Source organism: Ovis aries, chromosome 20 (genome assembly GCF_016772045.2).
Source record: "Ovis aries strain OAR_USU_Benz2616 breed Rambouillet chromosome 20, ARS-UI_Ramb_v3.0, whole genome shotgun sequence".
NCBI classification, from domain to species: Eukaryota; Metazoa; Chordata; class Mammalia; order Artiodactyla; family Bovidae; genus Ovis; species Ovis aries.
The window spans coordinates 9195234-9219000 of NC_056073.1; the positions used below are offsets into that span (position 1 = coordinate 9195234).

The following is a 23767-nucleotide window of genomic DNA, read 5'->3' on the forward strand; positions in this document are numbered from 1 at the left end:
CAGCATTGGCCATCACAACCAGCAGCTGTGGGGTCTCAACTCCACTGCCCAGCACAGCCCCTGAAGCTCTGTGACTGCTCTTCTCAGGACTGGCTATTACAAACAGTTACAAACAAGCATGTACCAAATTAAAGAATTTCCTTAACACCGTAAAATATTTATTATTTAGTAAATAGAGCTGGGACAAGCAGGTAGCCGTGGGGGTGGTGGGAACGGTGCAAGGAGATTTATATTACTACTTATACCAAAATTAATTCCAGATGGTTCACATGTTTAAATGTTAAAAACAAACAAAAAACCCAACAAAGCTAGGAGAGAGAGAGTTTTTCGTAATCTTGGTATGAGAAAGGTCTTTCCAAACATGTCACATAACTGAGTTCACTTTCTTAAGGATTTATATATTCAACTATATAAAAATCAAACATTTCTGCAAAGCAAAATGCATCATTATTAAAACAACTGAGAACAGTCTTTGCACCACGTGTATGTAACGAAGGACAACTTGACAACAGTCTCAAAAGGAAATCAACCTCCAGGAAGATCGAGTAGACAGACTTTCCCCTATTCTTGCAGAAACAAGAATAAAACCCCGGCAGACACACCAGTGGGTACAAAGCCCAAACAAAGCCTGCTCTCAGAGGACAAGGAAAAAAGCAGCCTGGCAAGACAGCTTTGAGACATGGAACTGCTCTAATTCATCCAAGCATCACAGAAAAAAAACTGGCCCCTCCTTCCACAAGCCAGAAAAGGCCAAGTGGTGAGCCTAGACGTCCCTCCTCACCACATATCAAAGTGCCCTAACGCCCTCTGGGGTGGCATTAGAGGAGGCCTAACTGGGAACTTGCAGTCACCCAGCAATTAGGTGGTTGCTCTTAACAACAGGAACCAAAATAAAGATCTCAGTGGATGGGCTCAAGAGCAGAATAAACAACAAAGAGAAGGATCCACAAACGAGAGAACAGAACAGTAGAAATTACCCAATTAGAAGAACAGAGGAAACAGACTAAAAAAACAAGGAGCCTCAGGGACCTAACACAAGATCAAACACATACGTCAGCAGAGTCCCAGAAGGAGAGAGAGTGGGTGGGGCTGAGAGAGACCTCCATGCAATCATGGCTGAAGACTTCTCACTAACCTACAGAATCAAGAAGCTGAGCAAAGCCCAAACCAGATAAAAAGAAATCCATGCCATCACAATTAATTTTCTGAATATGAAAGACAAAAATTCTTAAAAGCAGCAAGAGAAAAATGACATCTTACCTATCAGGGAAAAATAATTTGAATGACAGACAGTTGATTTGTCAGCAGGATTGTGGCACCCAGCAGGAAGTAGTATATTTTTCCAGTGCTAAAAGAAAAGAACTGTGAACCCAGAATTCTATATCCTGCAAAAATATCCTTCAGGAGTGAAGAAAAAATCAAGACATTCTCAGATGAAGGAAAACTGAGGAACTTATTCACCAGCAGACCTACCCTAAGAGAATGGTGAAACTTCTCTAAATAGAAAGGAAATGAAAAAGGAAAAAAAAAAAAATGAACCTTGAAACATCAGGAAGGATGAACATTAAGCAAAAATATGAGTAAATACAATGGACTTTCCCTCTCCTACTGAGTTTTCTAAATTATGTTTGATGGTTGAAGCAAAATCCTAGCACTGTTTAATGTTCTAAATGCAAGTAGAGGAAGTATTTTAAACAATTTTATAAATGAGGAGGGTGAGGAGATATAAAACAAGATTTCTATACTTCAGTTGAACTGGTAAACAATGACACCAATAGATTATGGACAGTTATGTGTGTGTGTGTATATATATATAATAGCTGGAGCAAACACCAAAAGAGTTTTTCAAGGAGATAAACTCACAAAGAGAAACAGAAATGGAATTTTTAAAATGTTTTCAAGAAACTCACAGGGAGATAGGAAAAAGAACAGAAAAATGAAAACAGAATAACTAGAAAATTAAATATTAATTGGCAGACTTAAGCCCTCAGTTCACTTCAGTCACTCAGTCGTGTCCGACTCTTTGCAACCCCATGAATTGCAGCACGCCAGGCCTCCCTGTCCATCACCAACTCCCGGAGTTCACTCAGACTCACGTCCATCGAGTCAGTGATGCCATCCAGCCATCTCATCCTCTGTCATTCCCTTCTCCTCCTGCCCTCAATCCCTCCCAGCATCAGAGTCTTTTCAAATCAGTCAACTCTTCGCATGAGGTGGCCAAAGTACTGGAGTTTCAGCTTCAGCATCATTCCTTCCAAAGAAATCCCAGGGTTGATCTCCTTCAGAATGGACTGGTTGGATCTCCTTACAGTCCAAGGGACTCTCAAGAGTCTTCTCCAACACCACAGGTCAAAAGCATCAATTCTTCAGCACTCAGTCTTCTTCACAGTCCAACTCTCACATCCATAGATGACTGCTGGAAAAACCATAGCCTTCACTAGACAGACCTTAGTCGGCAAAGTAATGTCTCTGCTTTTGAATATGCTATCTAGGTTGCTCATAACTTTTCTTCCAAGGAGTAAGCGTCTTTTAATTTCATGGCTGCAGTCACCATCTGCAGTGATTTTGGAGCCCCCAAAAATAAAGTCTGACACTGTTTCCCCATCTATTTCCCATGAAGTGATGGGACCGGATGCCAAGATCTTCGTTTTCTGAATGTTGAGTTTTAAGCCAACTTTTTCACTGTCCTCTTTCACTTTCATCAAGAGGCTTTTGAGTTCCTCTTCACTTTCTGCCATAAGGGTGGTGTCATCTGCATATCTGAGGTTATTGATATTTCTCCCGGCAATCTTGATTCCAGCTTGTGCTTCATCCAGCCCATCATTTCCCATGATGTACTCTGCATAGAAGTTAAATAAGTAGGGTGACAATATACAGCCTTGACGTACTCCTTTTCCTATTTGGAACCAGTCTGTTGTCCCATGTCCAGTTCTAACTGTTGCTTCCTGACCTGCATACAGATTTCTCAAGAGGCAGGTCAGGTGGTCTGGTATTCCCATCTCTTTCAGAATTTTTCACAGTTTATTGTGATCCACACAGTCAAAGGCTTTGGCATAGTCAATAAAGCAAAAACAGATGTTTTTCTGGAACTCTCTTGCTTTTTTGATGATCCAGCGGATGTTGGCAATTTGATCTCTGGTTCCTCTGCCTTTTCTAAAACCAGCTTGAACATCTGGAAGTTCACAGTTCATGTATTGCTGAAGCCTGGCTTGGAGAATGTTGAGCATTACTTTACTAGCGTGTGAGATGAGTGCAACTGTGTGGTAGTTTGAGCATTCTTTGGCATTGCCCTTCTTTGGGACTGGAATGAAAACTGACCTTTTCCAGTCCTGTGGCCACTGCTGAGTTTTCCAAATGTGCTGGCATGTTGAGTGCAGCACTTTCACAGCATCATCTTTCAGGATTTGAAACAGCTCAACTGGAATTCCATCATCTCCACTAGCTTTGTTCGTAGTGATGCTTTCTAAGGCCCACTTGACTTCACATTCCAGGATGTCTAGCTCTAGATGAGTGATCACACCATCGTGATTATCTGGGTCATGAAGATCTTTTTTGTACAGTTCTTCTGTGTATTCTTGCCACCTCTTCTTCATATCTTCTGCTTTTGTTAGGTCCATACCATTTCTGTCCTTTATCGAGCCCATCTTTGCATGAAATGTTCCCTTGGTATTTCTAATTTTCTTGAAGAGATCGCTGCTACTGCTAAGTCACTTCAGTTGTGTCCAACTCTGTGCGACCGCATAGACAGCAGCCCACCAGGCTTCCCCGTCCCTGGGATTCTCCTGGCAAGAACACTTGAGTGGGTTGCCATTTCCTTCTCCAATGCATGAAAGTGAAAAGTGAAAGTGAAGTCGCTCAGTTGTGTCCGACTCTCTGCGACCCCATGGACTGCCGCCCACCAGGCTCCTCTGTCCATGGGACTTTCCAGGCAAGAGTACTGGAGTGGGGTGCCATTGCCTTCTCCGGAAGAGATCTCTAGTCTTTCTCATTCTGTTCTTTTCCTCTATTTCTTTGCATTGATCGCTGAAGGCGGCTTTCTTATCTCTCCTTGCTATTCTTTGGAACTCTGCATTCAGATGCTTATATCTTTCCTTTCCTCCTTTGCTTTTCACCTCTCTTCTTTTCACAGCTATTTGTAAGGCCTCCCCAGACAGCCATTTTGCTTTTCTGCATTTCTTTTTCATGGGGATGGTATTGATCCCTGTCTCCTGTACAATGTCACGAACCTCATTCCATAGTTCATCAGGCACTCTATCTATCAGATCTAGGCCCTTAAATCTATTTCTCACTTCCACTGTATAATCATAAAGGATTTGATTTAGGTCCTACTTGAATGGTCTAGTGATTTTCCCTACTTTCTTCAATTTAAGTCTGAACTTGGTAATAAGGAGTTCATGATCTGAGCCACAGTCAGCTCCTGGTCTTGTTTTTGTTGACTGTATAGAGCTTCTCCATCTTTGGCTGCAAAGAATATAATCAATCTGATTTTGGTGTTGACCATCTGATGATGTCCATGTGTAGAGTCTTCTCTTGTGTTGTTGGAAGAGGGTATTTGCTGTGACCAGTGCATTTTCTTGGCAAAACTCTATTAGTCTTTGCCCTGCTTCATTCCGCATTCCAAGGCCAAATTTGCCTGTTACTCCAGGTGTTTCTTGACTTCCTACTTTTGCATTCCAGTCCCCTATAATGAAAAGGACATCTTTTTTTGGGTGTTAGTTCTAAAAGGTCTTATAGGTCTTCATAGAACCATTCGACTTCAGCTTTTTCAGCGTTACTGGTTGGGGGCATAGACTTAGATTACTGTGATATTGAATGGTCTGCCTTGGAAACGAACAGAGATCATTCTGTCGTTTTTGAGATTGCATCCAAGTACTGTATTTCAGACTCTCTTGTTGACCATGATGGCTACTCCATTTCTTCTGAGGGATTCCTGCCCGCAGTAGTAGATATCATGGTCATCTGAGTTAGTCACCCATTTCAGTCCATTTTAGTTTGCTGATTCCTAGAATGTCGACGTTCACTCTTGCCATCTCTTGTTTGACCATTTCCAATTTGCCTTGATTCATGGACCTGACATTCCAGGTTCCTATGCAATATTGATCTTTACAACATCAGACCTTGCTTCTATCACCAGTCACATCCACAGCTGGGTATTGTTTTTGCTTTGCCTCCATCCCTTCATTCTTTCTGGAGTTATTTCTCCACTGATCTCCAGTAGCGTGTTGGGCACCTACTGACCTGGGGAGTTCCTCTTTCAGTAACCTATCATTTTGCCTTTTACTACTGTTCATGGGGTTCTCAAGGCAAGAATACTGAAGTGGTTTGCCATTCCCTTCTCCAGTGGACCACATTCTGTCAGACCTCTCCACCATGACCCACCTGTCTTAGGTTGCCCCGCAGGCATGGCTTAGTTTCATTGAGTTAAGACAAGGCTGTGGTCCTAGTGTGATTAGACTGACTAGTTTTCTGTGAGTACGGTTTCAGTGTGTCTGCCCTCTGATGCCCTCTTGCAACACCTACCATCTTACTTGGGTTTCTCTTACCTTGGGCATGGGAGACTTAAGCCCTAACATATCATAATTACACTAAATTTAAATGGTCTACAAAACATCAATTAAAAGACTGGAGGAGACTTTTAAAAATGAACCAACTACATAAGAAACCCATTTCAAATAACAATAGTATAGGCAGGCTAACAAAAAAGGATAGAAAAATATATATAATACAAACATTAATCAAAAGAAAACAGTGGCTATGTTGATATCTTATAAAGCAGACTTCAGACTGAGAGGGTAACGGGCAGGAAGGCCAGGGGTCTCCAAACGGAGGAAACAGGCTGCAAGTGTCAGACGTTTCTCTCTCTCTTAAGCAGCAGGAGGAAACAAACCACAAGTGCCAGGTTTTTCTTTCCCTTCTCTGCACAAAATTGAAAGGAGGTTTCTTTTAAAGTCCTGTGTTGCCATGATGACACCTGGTTCCACCTGAACTTTTCGCAAACCTTGAGCCAACTGATGTGGTTTTTCTTATGGAAATGTTTTTCTTAAGCTATGTTAATGAACTATGCGAAAGTGAAGTCGCTCAGTCCTGTCTCTTTGTGACCCCATGGACTGTAGCCTATCACACTCCTCCATCCATGGGATTTTCCAAGCAAGAATACTGGAGTGGGTTGCCATTGCCTTCTGCAGGGGACCTGCCTGATGCAGGGATCGAACCCGGGTCTCCCACGTTGTAAGCAGACACTTTACCATCTGAGCCACCAGGGGAGTCCCCTGGATTGACTTCCTCTCCCCTGGAGGCCAAGGATCCCAGCATTTTTCACGGCTCAGCAACAACCTTTCAAGAGCAAAGAAATCCATGAGAGAGAAGAGGGTACTATATAATCATAAAAGGTCAGGCACCAAGAAGACATATCAATCCTAAATACATGTGCACCAAACAACACAGCAGTGAAATATGTGAAGTAAAAACTGAGTTGAAAAGGGAAACAAATTCACGAATGCTCTGGGCTGAACTGTGTCCCTCCAAAATCTGTATGTTGAAGCCTTAACTCCCAGTTTACTGTATTTGGAGATAGGGCTTTTAGGAGGTAATTAAAGTTAAGTTAGGTCATAAGGGTGGGATCTTAATTCAGTAGGGTTACTGGCCTTACAAGAAGAGGAAGACAGAGAAAGAGAGAGAAACAGATATGGAATTTTTAAATGTTTTCAAGAAACTCACAGGGAGATAGGAAAAAGAACAGAAAAGTGAAAACAGAATAACTAAAAAATAAAAAATTAATTGGCAGGCTTAAGCCCTAACATAGTATAAAGATGGACACAGGCACCAAGGAAAGGCCATGTGAAAACATAGCAAGAAGGTGACTGTCTACAAATCAGGAAGAGAGTCCTCACCAGAAAATGACCTTGCCAGGCCTTGATCTGGGACTTTGTAGCCTTTAGAACTGCGAGAAATAAATTTCTATGGTACATTGTTATAGCAGCTTGAGCAGACTAATACCACAAATATCGAGCTGAAGAGCCAACTCAGCTGGAAACTGTCAGCAACTGGTAGAACAACTGGAGAGAAAATCAGCAGTGACCCAGAGCACCACACCGTCACCAACAGGAGCTCACTCACAATGCTGTTGTCTGGCCGGTGACAGCAGGGTGAACTTTTATTTCAAGTGCTCCTGGAACATATTCCAAGACAGACCATACCCTGGGCCATAAAATAAAGCTCAACATATTTAAAACAACTAAAAGAGTGTGTTCCTGAAACACAACAGAATCAAAATAGAAAATCAGTAACAGAAAGAGAACAGAAAATTCTCTAAAACATTCGGAAATAACACAATTTATGTAAACTAAGAGTCTAAGATAAATCTCCAGGGAAATCAAAATAAACATTAAATTGAAGGAATATGAACACACAACGCAGCCAGATTCGTGGGGAAGGGCAATGCAGTGCTGAAAAGGACCTTCACAGCAGTGAATGCAGACACTGGGAAAAAGGAAAAGGCTTAAATTGATAATCTATGCTTCTACCCTCAAGAACCTAAAAAAAAAAAAAAAAAGAGCAATATAAACCCAAAGCAAGAAGGAAATAATAAATGAAAACAGAAAATAGGGAAGTATCAATGAAACAAAGAATTTGTTTTATGAAATGATCAATAAAATGGACAAATCTGTAGTTTTGTAGCAGAAACTAACAGAGGAGAAAAAAAAGAAAACAAAAAAGACTACCAACATCAGGGATGAGACAATGGCTGTTGCTACACACCCTGCAGACATCAGAAGGAATAATAACCGAATACTATCATAACTCTAAACACACAAATTTAACCACTCAGAACTACAGACCATTTCCTCAAAAAACAGTCACAATTCACCATGTGAAACAAATAATTTTAATCCATCATTAAAAACTGAATCCATAACTTAAAAAAAAACCTAAGCCCAGGTGATTTCACTGAAGAATTCTACCAAACGTTTAAAGAAGAATCAACACCAATTCTATACAATTTGTTTCAGAAGACAGAAGAGGAGGCATGGCTCCTAATTCATTCATTCTATGAGCTAATATTATCCTGATGCCAAAACCAACAAGAGCTACAAAAAAGAGAGAACTATACACTAATACCACTCTCATGAATAGAAACATAAAAAATCGGTAACAAATTATTAGCCAATATAATTCAGATAGATAGAAAAAGAATTTTACATCATAACCAAATGATGTTCATTCCAGGGGTGTGAGGCTGATCAATATTTGAAGATCAAGCAATGTAATAAGGCATATTAATGAGCTAAAGAAGAAAAATCACATCAATTGTTGCAGAAATATACTTAACAAAATTCAATACCTGTTCATGATTTTTAAAAGATTATAAAAATGGAAACAGAGGGTGAACAAGAGATCCCTAAAGACGTCCCCAGGCTTCTCTGGTTGTTCAGTGGTAAAGAATGCTCCTGCCAGAGCAGGAGACTCCAGTTTAGTCCCTCAGTCAGGACGATCTCCTGGAGAAGGAAATGGCAACCCACTCCAGAATTCTTATCTAGGAAATTCCATGGACAGAGAAGCCTGGTAGACTCCAGTCCACGGAGTCACAAGAGAGCTGGATAAGACTGAGTGGCTCAGCAACAACTACAAAGATGCCCACATCCTAACTAATCAACAGAACTTGTGACTGTGTTACCTTATGTAGCAGAAGATACTTTGCTAATGTGATCAAGATCAAGGGTCTTGAGACGGGGAGGTTATCCTGGATTATCTAGAATGGCCCAGTGCAATCACCAGGACTATTAAAAAAGAGGGGAGGAGGGTCAAAGTGAGAGAGGAGTTATGATGGAAGTGACAGTTTAGTAACTGCTTAGAAGCTGGAGGAAGCGGCTACCAGCCAAGGAATGTGCAGTCTCTAGAGCTGGAAAAAGCCAAGGAAATAAGTTCTTCCTTGGTGGGAGACCAAATAATGGCCACCCAAAGATGTTAGGTCCTGATTATTAATACTGGAACCTGTAATTGTTTCTGTATTAGTTTCCCAGGGCTGCCATAACAGAGCACCACAAACTGGGGCCCAGACAGACAGTACGTTTGCTTTACCTGAAGTCCCTAAGTCTGGAATCAAAGGGCAGCCAAGTTGGGTTTCCTCTAAGGGGTGATGGACAGGGAGGCTTGGCGTGCTGCGATTCATGGGGTCGCAAAGAGTCAGACACGACTGAGTGACTGAACTGAACTGAAGGGCTGTGAAGGAGAATCTGTCCCATGCCTCTTTTCCAGCTTCTGGGAGCCTGGAGCAGACGGCGTTCTCCCTGACTCTTTACACTGCTGTACTTCTGTGTCTCTTCATGTGACCCGTCTTTTCATGAGGACACCAGACAGATTGGATCTGAGGTCCACACAACTCGTCTAACCTCACATTAGATAGTACACCCACAGTGACCCAGTTCACAAATGAGGTACGGGGGGATCAGGACTCAACATAGGGCCTTGAGGGTAAGGTGGGGGAGACGCGGAACGTAACAATTAGCTATGTGATTAAGTCAGTGACCTTAAAATGAGAGATTGTCCTGGATTGTGTTAGTGGGCCCTGAATCTAGCGACAGATACCCTTGTAAGAGAGAGGCAGACGGAGATCAGCTACACACAGAAGATGGCCACGTGGCCCTGAGCAGGCCATGGCGCCACAGGCAAGGGGGTCCAGCAGCCGCTAGGAGCTGAAAGGGACAAGGCACGCACCCTCTCCTAGAGCCTCCAAGGGGCCACAGCCCTGCCAGCATGCTTTTTTCAGCCGGACAGACTGATCTCCGGTTTCTGGCCTCCAGAACTGTGAAAGAGTATGTCTTTCTGCTTTTGTTAAGCCACTCCACTTGCAGTCATCTGCTGTAGCAGCTGTAGGAAATTAGTGCATCCCTAAGCCTCATGCAGCTCTGCCTACACCTTCATTCTAGCCCGTAACACCCACTATGAACTCCCCACATTCAGAACTGTAGGATACTAGATGTGCATTGTCTCAAGGCACGGAACTTGTAGTACTTTGTTACAGTAGCAATAGAAAACTAATACAGAGGAGAACTTTTTCAACCTGATAAAGAGCATCCACAAAAATCTACACCACTGGGATTTCCCTCGTGGCCCAGAGGCTAAGACTCAATATTTCCAGTGCAGGGGACCTGGGTTCAACCCCTGGTCATGGAACTAGATCCCACATACCACAACTAGAGAGCCTGCAAGCCTCAGCTAAGACCCAGCACAGCCAAATAAATAAAATTTTTTTAAACCTACAACATTGTGTTTAACAGTGAAATACAATGTTTTCCCCTAAGACTGGGAACAAGGAGAGGACTCCACTATTACCAGTCTTAAGATGAGAGTTCTAACAAGTGCAACAAGGTACAAAAATAAAAAGCATTCACAACAGAAAGGAAGAAATAAAACTGTGCCAATTTCCAGATCACATGATTGTCTATGAAGAAAATTCCAAGGAACCTGCCCCCCAAAAATGCTGGAATAAGTGAGTTAAGGGAACACCCTGGCAGTCCAGTGATTAGGACTTCACATTGAGGGCCTGGGTTCAAAGTTCAGTCCTTGGTCAGGGAACTAACATCCCACACGCCATAGATGGTGCAGCCAAAACGAATTTAAAATATCAGTTGTATTTCTGTCTCCTAGAAATGAACACGTGGATAGCACAGTTAAAAATAAGATACCACTTATAATCACTCAACAAAATAAAAGTATTAGGCATGAACCTAATAACACACGTTCAGGACTTGTATGATGAGAACTACACCATGCGAATGAAAGAACTCAGAGAAGATTTAAGTAACTGGAGAGACAGATACTATTCATGGACTAGAACATTCAACAGAGTAAAGATGTCAATTCTTTGGAAACTGATACATAGGTTAACATAATACCTATCAAAATCCCAGCATGGTTTTTTTATAGACATAGGCAAGATTAGTCTATAGAAGGCAAAGGAATTAGAAGAGCTGAAATAACTTTGAAAAAGAATAACATCTGAGGAATCAGGCTACCCAGTTTTCAAGACTCACTATACAGCTATAGCAGTCAATATTGTATGGTATGGCAGAAAGAAAAATAACACAGATCAGTGGAACAGAAGAGAGACCCATGCAAAAATGCCTAATTCTTTTTTTAACAAAGGTACAAAAGAAATTCAATGCAGGAAAAGATCGCCTTGTCAACAAATGATGCTGGAGCAATTGGATATCCATAGTTAAAAGAAAATAATAGTATCTTAACCTAAGTCTCACATCTAACATAAAAATTAACTTCAAACATAAAACTATAACACTTTTAGCAGAAAAACACAGGAGAAAATCTTTGGGACCTAGGCCTGGACAAACAGTTATTAGACTTGACACGCAAAGCCCAATTCATAAAAAGAAAACCCGGCAAATCAGACTTCATCAGAATTGAAACCGGTGGTCCAGTGGCTAAGACTCTACACTCCCAAAGCAGGGGGCCCAGGTTCAGTCCCTGGGCAGGGACCGAGATCCCACATGCCGCAACTAAAGCCTGCAAAGGACATGACGAAGAAAGAGAAGAGACTACACACAGAGTCAAAGACAGTATTTTCAAATTACACATCTGACAAGGGCCTAGTATCCAAAATACACAAAGAATTCTTACAGCTCAACAATAACAAAACAACCCAATTCAAACATGGGCAAATGACTAAAATGGATATTTCTCCAAAGATATGCAAACGCCCAGTTATCATATGAAAAAATTCTCGACATCACTAGCTGTTAGGGAAATGCAAGTGAGATTCTACTTCACAAAGACGCCTGTAAGTTAGAAAAAGAAAGAAAGAAGAAAACAAGTGTTGGTGAAAATGTGGAGAAAGCAGAGCCCTCCCACACTGCTCGTGGGAATGTCGAGTGGCACAGCCACTGCGGGGGACAGGTTAGTATTTCCAAATAATGACCATGTGACCCACCAACGCTACTCTTGGATATATGGGTATATCCTCAGAAGCGCTGAAAACAAGTGTCCAAACAAAAACTTGCACACAAGCATCCAAAGCAGCACTGCTCACAAAAGTCAGAAGGTGAAACAATCCAAATGTCCATCGAACAGATAAACATTTGATATATCTATACAGCGTTAGTGCACAGTCATGTCCAACTCTTTGCGACCCCACAGACTATAGCCCACCAGGCTCCTCTGTCCATGGAATTCTCCAGGCAATAATACTGGAGTGGGTTGCATTCCCTTCTCCAGGGGACCTACCCAACCTAGGGGTTGAACCCAGTTCTCCTGCATTGCACGCAGATTCTATACCATCTGAGCCACCAGGGAAGCCCCCAGTGTATCTGTATAATGGGATATTATTTAGCCATAAAAAGGAATTCAGTTCTGAAATACACCACAATATAATGAATCTTAAAAATACACTAAGTGAAAGAAGTCAGTCACAAAAGACATCATATTATGATTCCATTTCTCTGGAGTCAGAAAATCCACTGAAATAGAAAGCAGATTAGTGGCCACCAGGGGCTGGGGAAGGGGAAATGAGAAATTGAAGTCTGTGTCCTGCAAACTGTGGGCAGGATTGAATGGAGCGATCTTTCCTTGTTGAGGCCAGGACCCCTGTCTCCTCCACATGGAAACACAGGAAAATAAACTCAAAATTTCTAAGAAATTGATCATTCCAGATCTTAATTATGAAGTACAAAGCAGTACTATGGTCAGCCCAGTATCTGCACCCACCAATCAGGCAGTCCTCTTCTCAGATACCCCTCCGGAGCAGTTCAACATCTAAGATAACGGGGCTTCCAAAATACGGATTTTTAACAAGTTCAAACAGTTGCAAATCAGAGAAGCTGTAGGCAAGCCTGGCTGTTTATTTAAACACAGCCCCGAGCCTGGGCTTCCCCATCCTGAGGCTGTCTAGCTACAAGACTGGAACCTGAATGACCCAGGACCTCCAGCTTTTCTGGGCACAGCAAAGGTCGGCTGGTGGCCTGGCTCTGTCACTGACTAGGCTCTGCTCTAAAGCGGCAATCAGGGACTTCCCCGGTGGTCCAGGGGCTACCCTTCCCAACACAGGGGTCCCAGTTCGAGCCACGATCAGGAAATTAGATCCCCCATGCCCAAACTAAGAGATCGCACACTACAACTAAAGATCCTGAGTGCCGCAACTAAGACCTGGCTCAGTCAAATAAATAAAAATTTTTTTTAAGAAGTCAATCAGGAGAAACCCTGGGCTAGTGGAACTCAAATCCCCCTCTGGATGCTCTTCTAAGGCCAAGTGCGCTGTATTTAGCTTCCTCTGTCTCCTGAAACGGTGAGAGTGTTGCCTGTCGTTACAATGCCTTGAGAGCACATAGGTGACTCCCCGTTTTCTCTCTTGTCCTCTGCCAAGAACAGGGCCAAATCCGAAGGGAACACTTCTTCATTTCAGCCATCCTGACCAGCCACAGTCAGCCAGGGAATGAGGGGCTGGATCTCAACAAGCCCAAGTCCTTCCTAGGACAGCCCTCGTTTGTGATGCCAACAGCAGAGCTGCCAGGGAGAGTCCCAGCCTGGAAGTGGGGAGAAGGGAGGAGGTTCATCCGCCCAGGATGCCCATGTGGCCTCTGCAGGGAAGATCAGGGGGCTAAGCTTAGAGAGGAGGGGGCAGGAGACTTGCTCTGCCCCTCAGCTAGAGAACAGGACCAGGAATAAACCTACCAAACCAGTCATCACCCCAACTGGCCAAGCTGGACTCTGGACACTGGGCAGGGAGATTCCAGGATCAGACATGTGCTCAGCAGGAAGCTGCGAGCAGTCAACACCCACTGTCGCCTGGCCCCAGCTGGCACCCTGCTTCAGGACCTGCCCCAGCAGAGGGAGCTGAGGCGCTTACTCCTCCGGACCCCTTACTGCGTCATTTGAAACCTTCAGCCAGGGAACATTCCTGGTGGTCTGGCGGCTAAGACTCCCAGCTCCCAAAGCAGGGGGCCTAGGTTTGATCTCTGGTCAGGGAACTAGATCCCACATGCCACAACAGGGAGTCAGCCTGCCACAACTAAAGATCCCACAGCTAAGACCCAGCGTAGCCACATAAAGCTTTTTTTAAAAAAAAAAAAAAAAAAAAAAAGAATGAAACCTTTAGGGGAATTTGGTCCTGGAAATGAGGTTTCCAATAATTTTTTTCAATCATGCCCAAATCCAAACTGAATTAGACAAAACAAACTCCTAAATTCCAGAAAGACACTCACATTTTAGGTAATTCCACAGAGTCTTCAGAGCCCTTAGAGAAATAACTTTACCCTCAGAGAACAGTGTTAGTACCGGGTGTCTTAGCTTCTCTGCTCCGTGTGCTGAAGGCGGCACCTGGAGGAAAAACTGGGGCCTGCTGGCTGCTCGGCTGGTGGGCGGCTGAGCACACAGGGCCTGGCCACGGCTGCAGCACGCGAAGCAGGGGGTTTGCTTGCAGTTCAGAAGTTTATTAGTGGATGCATCTGGGCTAGCGGGAGTTCACACACTAGGTCACTGCAGCATGGTGTGCTGGCTGCGGACGGGGAGAGGGCGTTCTGCTCGGTGATGTCACCCCAAGAAGATGGCGGGCTCCGCTGCTGGGTCCGAGGAGCCAGGGCCCAGAGCCAGCACCATCAGAGAGACGCCACTTCTGTCTCCAGCACCTGAGCTGGGGGGAGGAGGCTCTTTAAGATCTCCGTGTAGTAGGGGCCGAATACCTGCTGATTGTGGTGTGTGAGGCTGACGAACTTCTGGCCCAGTTCTGCCAGCTCTGCCTCGATGAGGGTGAGGCCTCCAGGGAGGTCCAGCAGAGACCGCTGCACACCAAGAACCAAACAGCATTTGAGGAACAAGTGGATCCGCTGATCTGTGAGCAGGGAAAGATAGTGAGAAGGAAATAACTTCAGGGAGAAACACTGCCCACCACACTCCTAACTTCAAAGTTAAATGAGATACGCACTACCCACCCACTCACCTAGAGAGAAAGACATCTGTTTTGTTTGGAAAGGGACCCAGCTCCTAACGACAGAGAGAAGATCCAAAACTACTGGGCTAGTACATTTCTATTCAAAAGATTCCTAAAGTATCCGTCAGATAGGTCCTAGTGTCTGATGCAACAGGGTGATCTTCGACTGACCCTTCAGATGGCTGAGGTTAGAGCAAAGTCAAGTTCACAGCTGCCAATTCGACATGGGAGAGGGGAAATCCCTGCTTTGGGGACATGTCCCCCAACCTAATTCAGCATCAATTTCTTGCTGGCAGGGGATGGGTGTCACATGTCTTGGACTGTAGCCAGAAATGACCCAGAAAGTCAAGGATGACTTAACCAAGTTGGACAGTATGCCGAATCTTTGTGACCCCATGAACTGTAGCCTGGCAGGCTCCTCTGTCCATGGGATTATCCTGGCCAGAATACTGGAGTGGATTGCCATTTCCTCCTCCAGGGGATTTTCCTGACCCAGGGATCAAATCCACAGCTCCTGTGGCTCTTGCTTTGGTGGGCAGATTCTTTACCACTGAGCTACCTGGGAAGCCCCTATCAGAAATAAGCCAAGGATGACTTAACCAAGTTGGACAGTATGCCACACCGAGAAGCTATGAATTGCTGGTACAAATCTCCCTTAGAACCAATAGAGTCAGCCTTTATTTTTTATCTTTTTAAAAAATTTTTGGTTGCACCTCACAACATGTAGAACTTCCCCGACCAAGAATCAAACCCGAGCCGTGGAAGCGTGGGATCTTAACCACTGGACCACAGGGAAACCTCACAGCAGCAGTCTTTAAACCAAAAGGGATATATTTTCAACCCAGCATTTTGCAAAAACTAAAGTCTACCCAGTGACTTATCTAGTTACCATGCTTTTTATTGTTAAATGGCTTGGTGAGCAGTGTCCAGGGGTCGGGATCGGCCTCTCCCCTCACCATTCTCACCCGACGCGCACACTCACCAATGACGCTGCGGACACAGTTCTCCTTCCTGGCGACGTCCTGGAGCTGCCCTATCAGAGAGCCCGTGTTGTCGCTGCTCAGAGCAGCCAGGCCCATGTTCTTGAGGCTCTGGTGGATCTCCTGAGCCACTTGTTCACTCACAGTCAGCATAGCCTCCTCCTCAGGCCTAGACCATGGAGGAGAGCGAGCTGGGACCCGGGGGTGGCCACGAGCCCCGACACTCCACACCGTAAGTCGGGCCCGCACCAGGGAGACGCCCAGCCACCCTGCCGCCCTCATCCCAGACCCTGGGAGCTTGAGCCCCATGGGCAGGGCAGTGTTTCCACCATTACCCTCCAGACAGTATTCTCTGTATGACACCACGTTCTCCTTAGAAAACAAGATAAACTATAAAACCAACTCTGGACAGGGGTTGCATATCCACTCAGAACGTTCCAACTCCACGTAATTTAAATATGTGCACTTTTAAGACTTTCTTGGACATTTTCCATGGTCATCTGTCTTACTCTCACCAATTACAATGACCCGGCCCTCTGATTCCACTTTTTCCTCTTCCAAGGGTGTGTCACCCTGCACTCAGTGGACGCTCAATCCACACTGCTGACTGGCTCCTGGAGCTAGGTAAGACCAGCCCACACAACGAGAGAAAGATTCCTCTGCAGCAACAACATAATGAATCATTTTATAGTAAGCAATCCTCCCCACTGCCCTGCTGGAAGAAAGTTTCCTTTTTCTTTGTTAGAAGTCTCAAGAAGAGAAGGGAGATAAGTTGGAAGACTGAGACTGACGTATATATTCACTACTATGTATAAAACAGGTCACTAATAAGGACCTGCTATGTAGCACAGGGCGCTCTGCTCCATACTCGGTAATGGCCTGCGGGAAAAGAATCTTAAAAGAGGATAAATTACGACCGATTTATGTTGCTATGTGCCTGAAACTAACACAACATTGTAAATCAATTATACCTCGATAAAAATTTTAAGAGAGCAGCCTCGAGAGCACTTAAGGAAAGACACCCTGCATCTCTGTGGCTGAGTCCACAGGGCCTTTCTGCGGTTCGTGGGAACGCGAGGCATCCTGCCTCAGCGCCGTGTCCTCGCACCATTTTGGTCTAAAGCAGACCTCTGCAGCTCACCTGGACTTGAACTCCCCCAACAGGGCTTTGGTTATGCGTTTCAGCTTATCCACAAACTGAGGTGAGCCAAACAGAACGCTGCCAGAGAAGCTGCTGGAAACCAGCAAGACGGAGGCCAGGATGGTTAGCTGGCGCAGCTGCGCCTCCAGCTCCTGCAGCCGCGCTCTGTCCGTCAGCAGGGTCTGGGGGGGCAGGCAGGCAGGCCGTCAGCAGGGCAGCCCCGGGCAGGCCCTGCGGCCCGCACCACAGGGCCGGGCGCCCCCTCCTACCTCAGGGAACTCGTCGTCTTCAGGGTCCCAGAGGAGGAGGTTCAGGAAGCCCTGGGACAGCACCATGGTGGGGCTGAGGGGCTCCGGGCTGCTGGCCGCCTCGCTGGGGGAGGAGCAGGCCGAGCTGGAGGCGTCGGCAGCGTCGGGGCCGGGGCCGCTGGGCAGCGGCGCAGACAGCTCTGTGGCCGCGCGGGTCAGCCAGCGGGTGGTGTGATCCAGGAGGCCTGCGCAGAGCGGAGGCCCCCTCAGCACCGCCCCTGTGGCCTGGGGACCGCGGCTGGAGGTCTCCTCCCCTCAGGAGGGAAACGCTTTGGTCGGGGGTCTTTCTGGCCTTCTGCAGCCCCTAGTCTGAGTGAGAAACTCTGTTCCTAAACAGAGGCAGAGTTCCCGCTCACATCATAAAGCCAGAACCCAAGGTCATACTCCCCACCCCCACCCCCGCTTTCCCTCAAGTTTATATACATACTGGGCTGCTTGTTGAGAAGGTCCTGAAATTTCGCTCGTTCGAACTGGATGGAATGTTCCTGCAGCTGGGGCTGAAGGCTCTGGATAGTGTAGTTCACCATGTCCATTTTCATCAGGCTCAGAACCTGGAAGATCCCTCTGACACAGGAGAAAATGGAGTATTTGTACTATGAAGGGATGTTTCCTTACTTTCTCCGGTGGTGGCGGGTGGTGGGGGATGGGGGGGGACCTACACAGATATCATTAAATCACTGTATTCTAGAGGTGGGAGGGGCTTTAGGTCTCGCCTCTGAAATTTACAAAAGATGGCACTGCGGCCCAGGACCTAAGGCCCAGAGTGAATGACTGGCAGAATGAGGAGCAAGTAAGTCTCTGGACGTTCCAGCCTTTGGGCTTTTCCACACCAGTCACTCTGTGTCTCTTTAAAAAAAAAAAAAAAAAAAGGAGTCAGTAGAAGGAAATACATCAGGATGACAACAAATCTCTCTGAACAGTAAGATTACAGCTGATGCTGTTTTTGGACAATTCACTTTCTGGGTTTTGGTTTCCATAACTCTGAAAAAGGGATAGTCTCCAATCTCTGTCTTCACACTGTGGGAACTGCAATGAGAAACCCTGGCATAGGGGTGTCTGCGTTCCTTGGAAGAAAGGATTACATACTCCAGTGACCTACGGTAGGATGGTATACAGGGGGCCCAAATCAATCTAAGGCCATCTTCAGAAAAGAAAAGTGAACGGGCCACGGCAAAGAGGAGTCAGCCCGGTCTTCAGTGGGGAAGAGACAGTGGCTGCGAGCCAGCGTCCCGCCCAGCTGTGCCCGGCCCGATGGTCAAGCTCCACACCTCAGTAACCGAACAGGGTCTGAGATGTTCTCCAGTTTCTGCACTGCCTCATCGCGAACCGGTGCACACAGCAGAGTCATCATGTTGAGAATGTACTTGGAGAGATGAGGGACATTCAGGGACCCGTGCTCTGCGTCCTGCTTAAGGAGGTCCATGTCCAGGGCTTCTTCAATCTCGCTTCTCAGGCGGTTCTGGCGCGGTAACAGCAGTGACAGCAGGATCTGCCCAGGAAAAGAAGTCAGGGTGCGGTGCTTGCTGTTCCGAGCCCCCACCTCTCTCTAACGGACAATGCCCCTTCAGCCAGAGGCATCCCAGCCTATGTCTTTTAAGGGTCGGAAGTTCGGTCCCTTACAAAAAGCACGTGAAAAGATGCTCAGCGTCACTCATTATTAGAGAAATGCAAATCAGACCTATAGTGAGGTATCACCTCACACTGGCCAGAATGGCCATCAAAACTCTATAAACAATAAAAGCTGGAGAAGGTGTGGAGAAAAGGAAACCCTCTATATGGTTGGTGGGCATATAAACTGGTACATCCAATGTGGAGAACAGTATGGAAGTTCCGTAAAAAACTAAAAATAGGGCTACAATACGTGCCTGCACTCCCATTCCTGGGCGTATATCCAGAGACTACCATAATGTGAAATAATACATGCACTCCAATGTTCACAGCAACACTACTTACAATAGCCAGGACTACTGGAGACAACCTGTGGAAACAGCCTAAAGTCCATCAACAGGGATGGATAGATGGCGTCATACATATATACAATGGAACATTAGTCATAAAAAAGAAAGAAAGAATGCCATTTGCATAGACGGACCCAGAGACTGTCATACTGAGTGAAGTCAGACAGAGAAAGACAAACATATGATATCACTTACATATGGAAACTCCAGAAAGAATGAAGAGATAGACCCAAAGCAAAAACAGTACCCAGTTGTGGATGTGACTGGTGATGGAAGTAAAGTCCCAAGCTGTAAAGAGCAATACTGCATAGGAACCTGGAATGTTAGGTCCATGGATCAAGGCAAATTGGAAGTGGTCAAACAGGAGATGGCAAGAGTGAACATGGACATTTTAGGAATCAGTGAACTAAAATGGACTGGAATGGGTGAATTTAACTCAGATGACCATCACATCTACTACTGTGGGCAAGAATCCCTTAGAAGAAATGGAGTAGCCCTCATGGTCAACAGGAGTTTGAAATGCAGTACTTGGATGCAATCTCAAAACTGATAGAATGATCTCTGTTCATTTCCAAGGCAAACCATTCAACATCACAGTAAGTAATCTAAGTTTATGCCCCAACCAGTAATGTTGAAGAAGCTGAAGTTGAATGGTTTTATGAAGACCTACGAGGCCTTCTAGAACTAACACCCCAAAAAGATGTCCTTTTCATTATAGGGGACTGGAATGCAAAAGTAGGAAGTCAAGAAACACCTGGAGTAACACGCAAATTTGGCCTTAGAGTGCAGAATGAAGCAGGGCAAAGGCTAATAGAGTTTTGCCAAGAGAATGCACCGGTTATAGCAAACATCCTCTTCCAACAACACAAGAGAAGACTCTACACATGGACATCACCAGATGGTCAATACCAAAATCAGACTGATTATATTCTTTGCAGCCAAAGACAGACAAGCTCTATACAGTCAGCAAAAACAAGACTGGGAGCTGACTGTGGCTCAGATCATGAACTCCTTATTGCCAAGTTCAGACCTAAACTGAAGGAAGTAGGAAAAACCACTAGACCATTTAGGTATGACCTAAAGCAAATCCCTTGCGATTATATAGTGGAAATGACGTATAGATTCAAGGGATTAGATCTGATTAGAGTGCCTGAAGAACTATGGACAGAGGTTTGTGACATTGTACAGTGATCAAAACCACCCTCAAGAAAAAGAAATGCAAAAAGGCAAAGTGGTTGTCTGAGGAGGGCTTACAAATAGCTATGAAAGGAAGAGAAGTGAAAGGCAAAAGAGAAAAGGAAAGATATACCCGCTTGAATGCAGAGTTCCAAACAATAGCAAGGAGAAATAAGAAAGCCTGCCTCAGTGATCAATGCAAAGAAATAGAGGAAAACAATAGAATGGGAAAGACTAGAGATCTCTTCAAGAAAATTAGAGACACCAAGGGAACATTTCATGCAAAGATGGGCACGATAAAGGACAGAAATGACACGGACCTAACAGAAGCAGAAGACATTAAGAAGAGGTGGCAAGAATACACAGAAGAACTGTACGAAAAAGATCTTCATGACCCAGATAACCATGATGGTGTGGTCACTCACCTAGAGCCAGACATCCTGGAATGCAAAGTCAAGTGGGCCTTAGGAAGCATCACTAGGAACAAAGCTAATGGAGATGATGGAATTCCAGTGGAGCTATTTTAAATCCTATAAGATGATGCTGTGAAAGTGCTACACTCAATATGCCAGCAAATTTGGAAAACTCAGCAGTGGCCACAGGACTGGAAAAGATCAGTTTTCATTCCGATCCCAAAGAAAAGCAGTGCCAAAGAAGGTTCAAACTACTGCACAATTGCACTCATCTCACATGCTAGTAAAGTAATGCTCAAAATTCTCCACGCCAGGCTTCAGTAGTACATGAACCGAGAACTTCCAGATGTTCAAGCTGGATTTAGAAAAAGGCAGAGGAACCAGAGATCAAATTGCCAACATCCGCTGGATCATGGAAAAAGCAAGTGAGTTCCAGAAAAACATCTACTTCTGCTTTACTGACTTCTGCTAAAGCCTTTGACTGTGTGGATCACAACAAACTGTGGAAAATTCTTCAAGAGATGGGAATACCAGACATCTTACCTGCCTCCTGAGAAATCTGTATACAGGTCAAGAAGCAACAGTGAGAACCGGATATGGAACAACAGACTGGTTCCAAATTGGGAAAGAAGTACGTCAAGGCTGTATATTCTTACCCTGCTTATTTAACTTCTATGCAGAGTACTCTTAATGAGAAATGCTGGGCTGGATGAAGCACAAGCTGGAATCAATACTGCCGGGAGAAATATCAATAACCTCAGACATGCAGATGACACCACCCTTATGGCAGAAAGTGAAGAAGAAATAAAGAGCTTCTTGATGAAAAGTGAAAGGAGAGTGAAAAGTTGGCTTAAAACTCAACATTCAGAAAACTAAGATCATGGCATCTGGTCCCATCACTTCATGGCAAATAGATGGGGAAACAATGGAAAGTGACAGACTTTATTTTCTTGGGCTCCAAAATCACTGCAGATGGTGACTGTAGCTATGAATTAAAAGATGCTTGCTCCTTGAAAGAAAAGTTATGGTTAAAAGTAGAGACATTACTTTGCCAACAAAGGTCTGTCTAGTCAAGGCTATGGTTTTTCCAGTAGTCATGTATGAATGTGAGAGTTTAACTCTAAAGAAAGCTGAGTGCCGAAAAATTATGCTTTTGAACTGTGGTGTTGGAGGTGACTCTTGAGAGTCCCTTGGACTGCAAGGAGATCCAACCATTCCATTAAGGGAAATCAGTCCTGAATATTCACTGGAAGGACTGATGCTGAAGCTTAAACTCCAATACTCTGGCCACCTGTTGCAAAGAACTGACTCATTAAAAAAGATCCTGATGCTGGGAAAGACTGAAGGTGGGAGAAGAGGACGACAGAGGATGAGATGGTTGGATGGCATCACTGACTCCATGAACACAAGTCTGAGTGAACTCCGGGAGCTGGTGATGGACAGGGAGGCCTGGCGTGCTGCAGTCCGTGGGGTCGCAAAGAATCGGACATGACTGAGTGACTGAACTGAACTGACATATGGAATCTAAAATAATGGTACAAATGAATTTATTTACAAAACAGAAACAGAACCACAGATGTAGAAAACAAACTCATGGTTACCAGGGTGGAAAGTAGGAGGCAGAGGAAAGGTATAAACTGGGAGACTGGGATAGACAATATACGCTATTATATATAAAATAGTAACTAATAAGGACCTACTTTATAGCACAGGGAACTCTTCTCAATACTCTACAACCTATATGGAAAAATAATCTAAAAAAGAGAGGTTATATGTATGACTGACTATTTTGTTGTACAGCAGAAATTAACACAATATTGTAAATCAACTATAATCCAAAAAAAATTTTTTTTTAAAGTTCAGTTCAGTAGCTCAGTCATGTCCGACTCTTTGCAACCCCATGAATCGCAGCATGCCAGGCCTCCCTGTCTATCACTAATGCCCGGAGTTCACTCAGACTCACGTCCATCAAGTCAGTGATGCCATCCAGCCATCTCATCCTCTGTTGTCCCCTTCTCCTCCTGCCCCCAATCCCTCCCAGCATCAGAGTCTTTTCCAATGAGTCAACTCTTCGCATGAGGTGGCCAAAGTACTAGAGTTTCAGCTTTAGCATCATTCCTTCCAAAGAAACCCCAGGGGTGATCTTCTTCAGAATGGACTGGTTGGATCTCCTTGCAGTCCAAGGGACTCTCAAGAGTCTTCTCCAACACCACAGGTCCCTCAATTCCCTGAAGAATATTATTTATCTTTGTCTAGGGACCAGTGATAGTTCAAGGGTTTAGGGGATCAACGATAGCAGCAGTAAGTATATCATTTTCTACACAGATTGAGACAAAGAGATAAATAAAATCAAGGGGTATGGTAAAACAGAAATGCAAGGTACACAGATATAAAATATACACCGTCACATGGTGCTAAAGTACTCTCTAAAAATCTTTTTTCATTTTCACTGTATTCATCTATTATTTTGGCTGCACCGAGTCTTCGCTGCGTCTGCACAGGCTTTCTCCGGTTGCGTCAGGCGGTGGCTACGCTCCGTTGCGGCGGCTTGTGCTGCAGCGCACAGGCTCTAGGAGTGCGGGCTCCAGCAGCTGCCGCGCCGGGCTACAGCGCGCGGGCTCGGTTGCCGCACGTGGGCTTAGCTGCTCTGCACCATGTGGGATCTTTCTTGACCAGAGATTGAACCTGTGTCCCCTGCACTGGCGGGTGGACTCCTATCCACTGAGCCACCAGGGCACTCTGATGAGGTACTCTTAATTTACCAAGGCAAGCATTTTTGACACTTAAATTTTACTTCAAAGAATGAAACAGGCAAAGGAACTATTAAAAGTCCCTTGAAATAACTTATTAACAGAA

At 44.8% G+C, this 23767-nt stretch overlaps 1 protein-coding gene across 2 annotated transcripts in view; it reads right to left on the minus strand.

Moving 5' to 3' along the window:
- Nucleotides 1-136: 136 nt before the first annotated feature.
- TCP11 (t-complex 11) overlaps nt 137-23767 on the minus strand; it is a 46020-nt gene continuing 22389 nt past the window's right edge. For both annotated transcript variants that reach the window (XM_027958916.3, XM_042236874.2), the window contains 6 exons: nt 18633-18853; nt 17792-17928; nt 17326-17549; nt 17057-17238; nt 15918-16084; nt 137-14836 (listed from right to left, as the gene is read on the minus strand). In XM_027958916.3, the coding sequence (XP_027814717.2) occupies nt 14604-14836; nt 15918-16084; nt 17057-17238; nt 17326-17549; nt 17792-17928; nt 18633-18853 (1164 nt within the window). In that variant the 3' untranslated portion in view covers nt 137-14603. The remainder of the gene's footprint in view (nt 14837-15917; nt 16085-17056; nt 17239-17325; nt 17550-17791; nt 17929-18632; nt 18854-23767) is intronic.